The 12128-nt window shown below is 42.1% G+C and overlaps 1 protein-coding gene across 2 annotated transcripts in view; it reads right to left on the bottom strand.

The window, feature by feature from the left end:
- Nucleotides 1-12128, bottom strand: part of LCP2 (lymphocyte cytosolic protein 2) — a 50187-nt gene that overhangs the window by 1453 nt on the left and 36606 nt on the right. The window contains exons 14-20 of one of the 2 annotated variants that reach the window (XM_055285278.2): nucleotides 11888-11918; nucleotides 9652-9664; nucleotides 8822-8951; nucleotides 7314-7363; nucleotides 3604-3698; nucleotides 2908-2985; nucleotides 1170-1325 (exon numbers count right to left, since the gene is read on the bottom strand). In XM_055285278.2, the coding sequence (XP_055141253.1) occupies nucleotides 1170-1325; nucleotides 2908-2985; nucleotides 3604-3698; nucleotides 7314-7363; nucleotides 8822-8951; nucleotides 9652-9664; nucleotides 11888-11918 (553 nt within the window). Of the gene's footprint in view, nucleotides 1-1169; nucleotides 1326-2907; nucleotides 2986-3603; nucleotides 3699-7313; nucleotides 7364-8821; nucleotides 8952-9651; nucleotides 9665-11874; nucleotides 11919-12128 lie in introns of both variants that reach the window. The other variant, XM_063642631.1, reaches the window with a different exon arrangement.

The following is a 12128-nucleotide window of genomic DNA, read 5'->3' as shown; positions in this document are numbered from 1 at the left end:
TTAGGAAGCATAAGGACTCAGGAGGTCAGACACAGTTCATGGTGTCTAGAGGTGGGATCTGCAGCACGGCACAGGAGTTCCTTCATGATCTCCCTGCTGTGTCCTCACTGCCACCTTCACACTCGTAAGGGCTCAGTAGCCAAGTCTTTGCAGCCATAGCCTGGATCGCCCCAGCCTTGATTGCTTGCTAAAGAGGGAAAAGCCTAATTCATTTTTTTAGACATGGGTCACAACTCACCTAGGAACCCTAACAGGATAATGCACTTCCTTTAAGACTAATCTGCTAGGTGCCTCCCTCCATGGGAGCTGCAATGAGTGGTTGGTCTGCACTTGTGTGTTTCCACCCTGGACCAAGATAAATCTTGAAGGGCAAATACCTCTGCTTCTATAGGGTCTGTGCAGCTCTATCCACTGCCAACCAGCGATTCAAACATTTGACCACAAGCATGCACTTTTTTTCTATTCATTAACATTATCATAACAGAAGTATGTGAAGCGGAAGTTATGGGAAGGCTGTTTCTCATTCTGGACATGTTCGATTCAGCTGGTCCTCCTCTTGGAACTTTGAACTTAGAGTATGTTTGGGGCATTACCTTCAATTGTTAGTTTCCTTTGCAAAAAATTAGCCCTGAGGGTTTCTTTCCATCAGTTCTGATTATCACTCAAAAAGTGACTGGCATGAGAATCTAAACCTTGGCCTAACAGAGAAGAATCTCTTTGGCGATCTGGCCATCTTCACAGGGCCAAACCTCCATTTTGTTAAGAAATGAGCCAAGTATTTGAATAATCACCCCAGCAAATTTCCCCTTTTCCAGGTGGTGTCAACTTAAAATGCAGCCTACGTTAAAATTATGCCACAGAGGTGAATAATAGCGGGAACTTGCCTTTGACAACATCTAAATAGATTTAAGTTAACATAATTTTTCCTGATTTTAAAAATTATACATGTGATTATTTGGAATAAAAGATATACAAGAAAGAATCCTATGGCAGAAGTAACCATTGTAAAGGTTTTGCTTTATTTCTCTTCCGGTAAATGAAGAGCTTCACTAATGTGATTTAATCCTAAATTTGCCATACAGCATGGACTCCCAAAGATCGCTCCATGAAGGCATGCAGAGTGGCATAAATAAAGACTTTGGGAAAATGTCGAAATTTGAAATTCTTACCTCTTTCCCTCGGAGTCCAGTTCCCAACAAGTAAACTTGACTTTCCTTCTGATAACGGATCTGGATGTTGTAAACTTTATCTTTGTACAACACCATGAGGACATATGGATTGGTTGTTGTTTTTTTAGAGCTGTCTCTAACCAGAAATGTGCCATCCTAAAAAGACAAATTCCTGTTACTATGGCAGCAGTAAAAGTCAGTATTTTTGTTGCTTGTAAGAGTAGTAGACAAACCTCTAGGGATCTGACAAACATGTCAGTTGCACTTTGCAGCTTCTTGAGTGCAAAACCTGTCATTCAATGAACATTCAGTTCTCCAAACAGCTACAGATCCCATGTGTCATGAGTTATTTTGTTATTAAGAAAGGCAACAGAGACTGTATCAAAGAAATTTCCAAGTCAATCTCGTTAAAGTCTCTTGATAAAAACGGAATCTTTTGTTCAGTAATAAATAATCGGTGGTTGAGTGGATAAAAGGCCAGGAGAAATAAAAAACTTTATTGGTTAACTCAAGATATATCTTCCTAGTATTCCTGTGAGTTAATTCCTTAACCTTTCTTTTCCACATCCAAAGTCAGAAAACATCCAAAGGCCATGAAATTCCCCCTTCTTAAAACCTTGTGGTCTCTAGATAGTCTTTCCTTCATCAGACACTTGAACAAAATGGAATGCAGATGTTCTCTTTTCTTTTCTTTTTTCTGATATTTGTTAAACTACTGTTTTGATTGTCCTGTACTTTAAATTTCCATTCAATAAATTATTGCTACATAATATTAATACTGTAAAGATCAAATATTAAAATAGAATTAATTGGTAAGGACTCCTTTAAACTACTCCCTTCTCCTCATACCAAATCAGGATAGCTTTAAATAGCCATGAGTTGGCAATAATGACTTTCCTTTGTTCCTTTTACTGCAAGTTAATTGAGCCTGTCAGAACATCTCTGCTAAACAAACATACTTCTGGACCAGTGATTCACAGTCTTGGCTTCAAATTAGAATTACCTGGGAAGTTTTGAAGACTCCCAGAGCTGACACAGCACCCCAGAATAATTAGAATCTCAAGGTGAGACCCAGGAATCAGGATTTTTCAAAAGTTCTCCAGGTGATTTAAATGTGCAACTACTACTGAGAACTACTGGTGTGGAGTTTAAATGTGAAAGATGAAAGATTTTTGCTTTCCCATTTCTGATAAATAAATTTAAGGTAAAGTTTCGGCACTGGCTACGGGAAATATGTTTTATGATATTTTATGATAATATATTATGATACGGGAAATATGATATCAAAGGACTAGCTAGAAACGTCTAGGACAAAAAGCAAAAAGTTGCTGCCGTCTCTTTAATATTGGTCGTTTCACATCAACATGGATGGCACGTCTGTGTTAAGAGGAAGATAGAACTGGTACGATGTTGGAACTTCGGGGGAAAGAGGTTCTCCTTCTGACACCATGTGATTCCTGTGACAAGACAGGCTCTTTCATTAATAAAATCTCCTAAGATTCTGCCAACCAAATGACTGCCTTGAGATTCTTCTACCAGCCTAATGATTCCCGAGCCTAGGAATCCCTACTATGGGTGCTGGTAGTTGTGAAGCTGGCACTAATGGGTCTCCTAGGTATTACAGTAAGCAACAGCACCTAGCAGAATTCCTAGCCTGTAATTGGTACTCAGGACAAGTCAGTTCCCTTCTCCGCCATTAATGTTTATAACTATGTTAAAATAAACTATAGCACAATACCTGGTTTATCTTTCTAAGAGCAGCTTCTGCCTCTGGTCGGGTAATATAAGAAACGTACCACTCTTCATTTAATGAATTCTGAAAATGTAAATTTTTAGAAACTGAATAAATTTTACAGTTACAGATGTAAGTGAAAAGAAAAGCCTCTGGATAATCATTTCCATAAATCCCCACCTCAATTCCAGGAGGTCTGAAAACATTTGTTTTCTTAATTTGCATTCAGAGTCATTTAGCTGGGGCTAAATAGAAGATATTTTGTGTGAACTGCTTTTTATCATGACACTGGTTGCAAAAAAGCAAAAATGCCTGTGAGTAAGTGTTCCTTACAGTACGGAACCTCTTCAGGAAAGATACAGATACAGTAATTTCTTCAGTTTAGCATAATGACCTGCTTGATTAAAAAAATGGGTTATCGAGCAGTTAAGTGACGAATCAAGGTCATAAACATAAAAAAGCAGGATTATTTTTCTTGGTGTTTAATACAAAACACTGTTTGCCATTGAAAGAGTCTGAAAGAACGCCAAGGAAAAAGAACATATTGTTCATCTGGATCTTCTCCTTTAACTTTTTTTTCAAATAAATAAAATAAAACAAATGGAAGATAAAAGTACAGAGGAACATTCAATGGGAGTTTCTGGTGATTCTTTTACCAGGGAAAAGGCAAACAAACAAAAATAAAAACATATGCTCTCTTACCTCTTCCTCCGCGGGGGATGGGGGCCGAGGTTTGTTTGGAAGTGGCAAGGGGAAGTTTCTGCCTTCGGCTCTGATAGGTGGTCTGTTGCTAGGGCCTTCAAAAGTATAGAATTCTGAAAGTTAATTTACTGTAAGCTATTGTTTGCTGCTACCGAGACACAAAACACATTCCCCCCTCCTGCCAAAAAAAAAATACCCTTGCGATTGGTCCTATAGTTAGCATTTTAAGAAACCAGGGCTTCAAAACAATTTCCATCTGTTTGAAACCATGGGGGCTGCTCAGGCGTTATTCTGTCATCATGCCAGTAAAACTTTGAGAAGAGAACCTCAACTTTGAGTGATTTTTCTAAATGTGCATGTTACATAATATAAAGTGACTAGATCCCTTTATAAAAAAATTTGCACTTGTTTTAATGAATGTGAACGTCAAAATGAATGCTCAAGAGACAAATTTTTCATAGATTCTTATCATATCAGCATAGGCAGAACGGATTCCCAACAGCTGATGTAGGGACAATGCAATAATGAAGATAATTATGTTCTTAATGTTTCCACAAAAAGAAATGTAAGTGACCCAAGAGAAGATGAAATTACCTTGAGAATATTGCTAGCTTTTAGAATCAAAGTTTGCCACCTGCTGTTCTAACTAAACAGGTAGAGTGTTCAACTCACATAGAAGGCACTACAGATCAGGAAGTTTTTACTGGGCACCTATTAATTACCCAGCGCTTGTGCCTCATCTTCTCTAAAACTCTTTTTTCTCATTTACAGTTCCTTGAAACTTTAGGAGAATGTTTCCTAATCTCAGGAAAGGTTTAGTTGTGTTTATTGCAGTTGCCCAGGGTATTTTCTATGCACCAGGCTGTGGTTAAAAACAGAAAAATTCTGTGAGTCAAATGTTCTCTTAATTATTCATCCGTCATTCATTCATACCTTCAACAAATATTTATTCAGCACAACTCTGTCCAGATCTTGAGTGAGGTATTGTGTGTACATTTTTTTTAATCCTCTCAGCAACATTACAAGGTAGGTATTGTCTTCATTTTGCATATGGGGAAATACAGGCTCAGAGGCTAAGCAAATCGTGCTATCAGTGGCAAAGCCAAAACTTAAACCTGTGGTTACCAAATGCTACTGTACATGAGTCAGAATCGCTGGGCGACTTGCGAGCACCTGGGGCTCAGAAATCTGCATGTTAGCAAGTACTTCCGGTGGTTCTACACCACGGATTGTCACTATGTCTACCTTGTTACACCACTGAGGAGAGGAGAGTCACCTGGAAGGGCTAAAGCCTCCTGAGCCACATCATCAAGATTATTTGTGATGGTCCTTCCCTGTTTTTAAACAAGTCTCCTGAGCTACATCACCAGGATTGTTTAAGATGCTCCTTCCCTGTTTCTAAACAAACTGGCCCTGAGCTGCCAGTGCCTTCCTTCTCCAAGTTCTCAGTGCCTAGACAGACCTACCCCATCCCCATTTTTTTGCAGTCCAACACTTGGCACTTTTATAATGCTTGTTGAATGGATGAAACCTAACAATACAGGAGAGTAACAGAACCAAGGCCAACATTGCATGGCCATTCTACAGTTAAGAAATGATTCTCTTTCTGCCTCTGCACCTGCAGGCCAGCATCATAGAGTTCTAAGTCACAACAGAGAAGCACATACACATTTTTATTGCAGTCACCTACCACCCTTAATATCTAGACTCTCAAGGGAGTTGTGACAGATTTTTGGACAATGCACAACACAATCTTTACCCTTGTGATGTTGGAGCAACCGGTGGAGAAGACCGAGGACCAGGTGTCCTGGCAGTCTTAGGGGAAAAAGAGATCAATTTGGATGAAGCTAACATTCCAAAAATAATTAACTATTTGCATTAATGAGCCCCATCACAGACTCATAAAACTGGAGATCTGTGGAACTTGCTTTGGAAAATATTGCTGTGATGTGTCTGGAACTCAGATGGCTACAGAGGCAAGGAGGTAACACAAATGTGTGTTTGCAAAACACAGTGAGTTTTGGGGATTGTGGAAAATTCGGGGTTGGGTGAGAAACTGTGAAAACCACGTGGTGAACGTGGACACCATAACCTCAAATGCTTAGAAAACATTGAAAACTCAGTGGGTGCCACTGGTGTCAGCAGTGGGATCTCGCCCCTCTATGGAATGATGCACCCAACTGAATACCTTAGATGTGCTCTTGGAAAAAATGTTTATTCTGAGGCTATCAATTCAAATTTACTAATACAGTTTTCTACTGAACACACACTGGCCCGTGCACACACTGCACGTGGAACATGAGTGCAAAAAAATGGCTTTTTTGTTGTTGTTCTTCACAGCATTTTTTTTAAAATTTAAGTCAACATTTAAAAATTAAATAATTTCACTTTTCTTGAGAAAAAATTGGAAAATCTGGCAATGCTAAGCCAGTTTCCTGGAATGGTAAAGATCTACTTACGGCTGGGCACGGTGGCTCACGCTTGTAATCCCAGCACTTTGGGAGGCCGAGGCGGGCGGATCACAAGGTCAGGAGATCGAGACCACAGTGAAACCCCGTCTCTACTAAAAATACAAAAAATTCGCTGGGCCTGGTGGCGGGCGCCTGTAGTCCCAGCTACTCGGAGACTGAGGCAGGAGAATGGTGTGAACCCGGGAGGTGGAGCTTGCAGTGAGCCGAGCTTGCGCCACTGCACTCCAGCCTGGGTGACAGAGCGAGACTCCGTCCCCCCCCACCCCAAAAAAAAAAAAAAAAGATCTACTTACTAGAGTTGGGTAACTTCCCCAGTCATGTGATGCTCATTCAACAAGCATTTTTAAAGTGCCTACCAAGTACCTGTCACTTGCAAGTCTTTAAGGATAAAAAACACAAATTAGTCCTGCCCCGGCGCCTTTCAAAGTGGTTCGTGAACCAGCAGTCACAGCATCGCATGGAATAGGTTAGAAATTCAGAAACTCAGGCCTCACCCCAGACCTCCTGAATTAGAATCTGCATGTTAACACAATTCCCAGGTGATCTGTATGCACGTTCAAGTTGCAGAACACTCTAAGCGAATACTTATCATGGACATCCAGAGGTGGTATTATTAAAAACACAGGTCCCTGACTTCACTCCAGACTTACTGAATCAGAATCTGTGAGGTTAAGTTCTCTTAGTCTGTATTTTGAACATGCTCCCCAACTCACAACCATGGACAGATTGATCATGGAAATCTAAAACTGCAGAGAAAGCCGAACAGGCTTCTGAGGATTCTGTAGGGAAACTGCAGCCGGAGGAATAGATCTGCACGGGAAGACTGGGGATGAGGGCTGGCTTCCTGGTGAAGTGTGTGTAGGTGTGTCCATGTGTGTATGTGTGCATGCATGTGCATGTGTGTGCATGTATTGTGTACGTGTGTATATGTGTATGTATGTGTATACCTGTGTGCACGTGTATATATGTGTACATGTGTATGCATGTGTGTGTGCATGTATATGTGCACGTGTGTATGGGCATGTATATGTATGTGTGTGTGTGTGTTGTGTTTTAGGTACTATCCTATCATTCTGACAGCCCTTGGCACACTGCAGACACTGAATTAAATGTTGAATGAGGAAATCAGATGCTTTTAGGAAACAGTAAAACCCTTGTCAAAAGCTTTTGGGACAGGTTAGGGATCCAGTCATAAAGGCATGATGGCTGAAGCACGTCACAAAAGCCCAGAGTACAAACCTTGAGAGAAGTATGGCGGCAGGGAGGCACTCTGTGGAAAACTGCTGTTACTGAGGAGACAGAAAAAGAACAAAATTTATTTGGATTGGGGTGATGGGGCCAGACAGGGGAGCTGGGTTAGGGAAGCCAGGCTGCAAATGCTTCTTGATTTGGTAACACTTCCCCTGCTGCCCCCAAAACCATGGGGACTTGGCACAGGGACAGAACACAGAACACAGGGAATGGAACTACATTCCACTGTGGACCATGCCAAAGTCTAACAAGCTTTATAAAGCGAAACAGCAACAACATTCAACTGTGTAAAGGGCACTTAAAAGTTACTTTAAAAATTGGCTGCAACTTGAGCTCTTTGAGTTGGGAAAATACAGAAGTCCTCTTCTCAGAGGACTTCCCTTTTGCTAGGAAATTATATTAACGGGTTTGTCTTTGGTGAGCAGTGAATCCCCAGGGCTTAGGGTCTACAAGGAGAGGGTAAGCCAGGTGAGAAGGGAAGTGCTTGCTAGGTGGGCTCTGCAGCAGAGGGTGATAGCATTTGCAGGGCTGGGGTGGGGAAGCGGGCCCAGGGGCCCTGAAATGCTGTCTGTTCCCTCCACACTGAGCAGTAACTCCTGCACCCATCAGTCCAAACCTTTGGGGAAAGTCTGCTCTGCACAGCAACCTTGTGCGAGTGGGATTTTATGCGAAAGAAGGATGGGGTTGGGGCTAGTGTGGAGGAAAGTGGCAAGAGAGTCAGCGTACAGGGCAGCAGACACCAGCGGGAAGAGGGAGAAGAGCAGCAGAAACTCAGGGCCAGAGGGTCCCAGGGCAGAGGAAACGTTGTGAGAATCCTGCTAGGAGTTGGCGGTGGTGGATGAGCCTTGTGGGTGGTTGAGTTTTCTACAATATTAGGGAAGGATCTTGGCTTCTCTCCTTGAATATTAAGGGAGAAGGTGAGCCTACAGGGCTGGAGGACTTGGGGGACACCACAGGCTGCCTGTGGGCTTGTTGGGGGATAATGACTGGGCCTTTCTCCTGCTCATGCCTCTGCCCCTGGGCAGCCTCATACCAGCCCTGAGAAACACAGCTGCTACTGAGAAAACAGGGGGACAGAGACTGCAATGAATTCTTAGCATCAGCCAAGCACAAGGCGCATTTTCTGTCTCCCCAACCAAGATGCAGATGAACTTCAAGTACTTAGACTAACTGGGTTTCTTAATTATTGTTGTTTGTTTGAACTCATAAAGTGAGAATATGCTTTGTTTTCTACCAAAAGGCCCATTCTATCTGAAGGGATCAAGGAGGAAGTCAATTCCTCACCCCTCTCACCTCAAGCAGAGACTCAGAGGACACTGGTGGATTAACATATCGTTTTAAATGCTCAGCTTGGTTTTATGTCTTAAGACCCAAAATGTTCAGACCCTACTATTAACCTGATCATTTCCTTCTTTCTCAATCCACCTGGCATTACTTCAGTACTGGATGGACCTAAACATTATATTAAGCTAGAATTTCATGACAGAGCCACAAACCTTTCTGAGAATGCTCCAGGCATGTGAGAGGACGGGAGAGCGTTCATGGGGCTTGGCTTAGTAGATCTCGAAGGGAAAGTGTTGGAGCTCATAGGAAGTAGTGCTGGCTGGGGCAAAGGCCTTTGATGCACTGTGCAGAAATAGAAAACAATGAATGAGATTGGCAGGCCCCAGCTGTCACTAAGAAACATTCCATAACCGCCCCCCAGTTAGAAACAGCTAGCATAAAGAGGACACAAAAATCCAGCAGATCAGATGTAACTAGGAAGTAGCAGGATGGAACCTTGTTCTCAAGGTGTTTCTAGATGACTTAACCACCATAGAATCCATTTACAAAGGGGCGCAGATCTAGATAATACTCTAAAATACACATTGATTTTGTTATTCATTTTTGAAATGTTAACTTGGCAGAAAATTGTCAGCTGGAAACCTTATAAATTTCAGAAATGATTTACAAGTTTTGTTTTATGAAAGTCAAAATTTTATGCTATCTCATTCATTGGCAGTTACTGATTCTTTACCCACGTGTGTTAGAAGACATAAATGTGAGAAATGTTTCCATCAAACCATGCATGCAATTTTACGTTTTATGATACAATTAAGTAAGCTGCACTGTTACACATGAATTTAGTCTTCTTTGGTAATCCAACCAAGTAATTCCATTTTACTATAGTTATGCGGTATGCCAATTGACATAAGTCTACTTAATACTAATTTAAGACTTATAATTGATTCTATGGGGTTCCTGTACTAAACAATTCCACTTGAATGCCTGAGCAGGAAAATGAAAGAATGAGTTATAAGCTGTAAGAATGTGTTTCCGAACATACCATCATCTTCATCCTGGGAAGGGGAAGAAAAAAAAGATACTAAGCTATCATCGAAATACAATTCTTCAAATAAAAACTGCATTTCTCAATCAAATAAATCAAATAAGTATCTGTTTCTTTCTCTGGCAGTTATACATCCTCATAATAAATATACTGTGGAGAATAATAGAACTTGCTAAGTGGTTTACGATTTCTTAATGCAAACAATCATCTAAGGGCATTCCAGTATGAGACTCTCCTCATATACTCAGCATGAAATAGATTCTGAGGTGCCTAAAAGGGCCCAAAGATATAATAATATTGACAGTATCTACAATGTGTCCAAAAGATTCATACACAAGATTTCATTCAGTTCCCCTAGTGACCCTCCGAAAATTTAACATCCTCATCTTACAAAAGCATGATGCAGAGGAAGAATTCTTAGCTTGCCAGGAGTTGCAGAGATGGATTCAACCCCAAATATGTCTGGCCAAAGCTCAGTCTTCTTTTTGGCTCTCTTTTGCAATGGCCACTCTTCTTAAGAGCAATAAGAGCATATCTATACGGTGGCTTACAGGGTTCATCTACAACCCTCACCATTTTTATCTTCAGAGCAACCTTGGGAAATTAGACAAGGGAGGGGCTATTTTCTCTTCTACTCAGATAAGAAACGGGGTTCAAAGAGAAAAAAATGATGTTGCCACCAACTAGTAGACCAAACGGGCCAGCTTGAACTTGTTTAGTTAGGCCAGATCTGTAATGATGAAATAGCATCTTTCTCAAAGTGTTGTTAGAAGGATTAAATTAGCTACTACTTGTGCCTGGCTTATGTTAAGTGCTCTTTAATAAAAGTTTGCCATCATCAATCCTACCACACACTGAGAGAAGGCAAAAAAAGCCACAGTCAAAATTATTCATCCCAACTGGCCAACTGGGAGTCCCAGCAAAGAGCTGCATAAATAAACACACATGGGCTCACAAACCCCACACGACAAAATCACTCTTCAATACTTTTGCAAGTATATTCCCTCTGGTTCCAGAAAATACAACTCCCAGATTCTCATGAGCGCAAGTGTCAATCCTTCCGGAGACCGGGAACCGGGAATGTGATGTTATCCTCACTGTCCAGCCTTACCTCTGCCTTATCCCTATCTCTGCAGCCAAGCCACTGTTCTCACTGTCCCTACAGCCTCCGTGGGCACTGGTATCCACCTGCTCAGGACACTCCTGAGGGGAATCCCCATGGGCTTTCTTGAAGAATGACTGTATTCTGTGTCCTCCCTATCATTCAATGACCAGCATAAATCTCACCTCCTCTAGGAAGTCACTGCTGGCTCCTTGAGCCACATGGCACACTTTCTTCCCTCAGCCCCACAGAGCATCCCATGATCGCATGCTGTCTGGCACGTGGGGTTGGGAGTGTGCCTGCCTCCATAAGATCTCAGCACTTCATTGGAACAAGAACAGCATCTAGCACAGAGCTGCAAAAATAGCAGGCGCTTTTGGGCTGAGCCCTTGAATGAGAGCAGGGGTCTGATGGCCTTCAGAAGGCTTATGGTATAGAGAAACTCAGCAGATCTGAGTTCAGATCCCGGCTCTTTATAAGCATGCAATTTGCAAAGAGTATCTTATTCCTTCTGAGCCTCATTTTCCTCTCCGTAAAAGAGAAAAGATGTTTCCTTATAGGTTCATTATACTCATATGTAAAGCAAGTAATATCCAACTATCCTGGTTTTCCTGGGATGGAGAGAGTTCTTGGGACACGGGACTTTTCAGTGCTAAAACTGACAGCATCCCGCTCAAACAGGGACAACTGGTCATATTCAAGTAGCATGGCAATGTGCATATGGTAAGCATTCAAGAAATGTTATTTCCCTTCTTTTTCAGGTTGTGGAAGTATTGAAAAGGAAAACAGTAGCCTCGGAAATTTAGGCGTGGCCCAAACTTCTGGGCATCCCTTACTTTATCCTCTTCTTCTCCTTGTGCCCTGTAATTACCAGCCCCTGGTAATGGGGCTGCAATTAACCCAGCCACTCTGGGAGCTCTTAGAGGGACATGAGCTGAACAACACAGCATGATGGGCTCCAGACAATGACCAAGGCCCAAAGACAGAGGCACCAGCCCTCAAGAGACCCCTGGGTGCAGGACCTGCTCCAGGAGCTGGGCCAAGGCCTAGGTGGATGGAGTCCCAACCTCCTCAGAGCCTACGCTGCTTTTCCCTGTATCAAGCACTTACAAACTGACATTTTGTACTTACATTCTCTCTTCTCTCTGGTCCCCATCCATGCCTGGAATGAATTAGGGCAAAGAAAAAGAACTGAGTATGAAGAGTTTCAAAGAGCCAGCCTTAGAATACAGTTTTGCTTCATTGAATAATAAGAACTCGAACCCATTGAGCCCAGGGAAGATGGGAAGTGACAGACCCCCACGGAGCAGGGGAGAGGGGTGGTTCTGTCATCAATGCAAGCTGAGCTAGGCAAACCTTTGTTCTGCGTAAC

The sequence above is a fragment of the Symphalangus syndactylus genome, chromosome 7 (assembly GCF_028878055.3).
Source record: "Symphalangus syndactylus isolate Jambi chromosome 7, NHGRI_mSymSyn1-v2.1_pri, whole genome shotgun sequence".
In the NCBI taxonomy this organism is placed as follows: domain Eukaryota; kingdom Metazoa; phylum Chordata; class Mammalia; order Primates; family Hylobatidae; genus Symphalangus; species Symphalangus syndactylus.
This window is presented reverse-complemented; position numbering and strand designations above follow the sequence as displayed.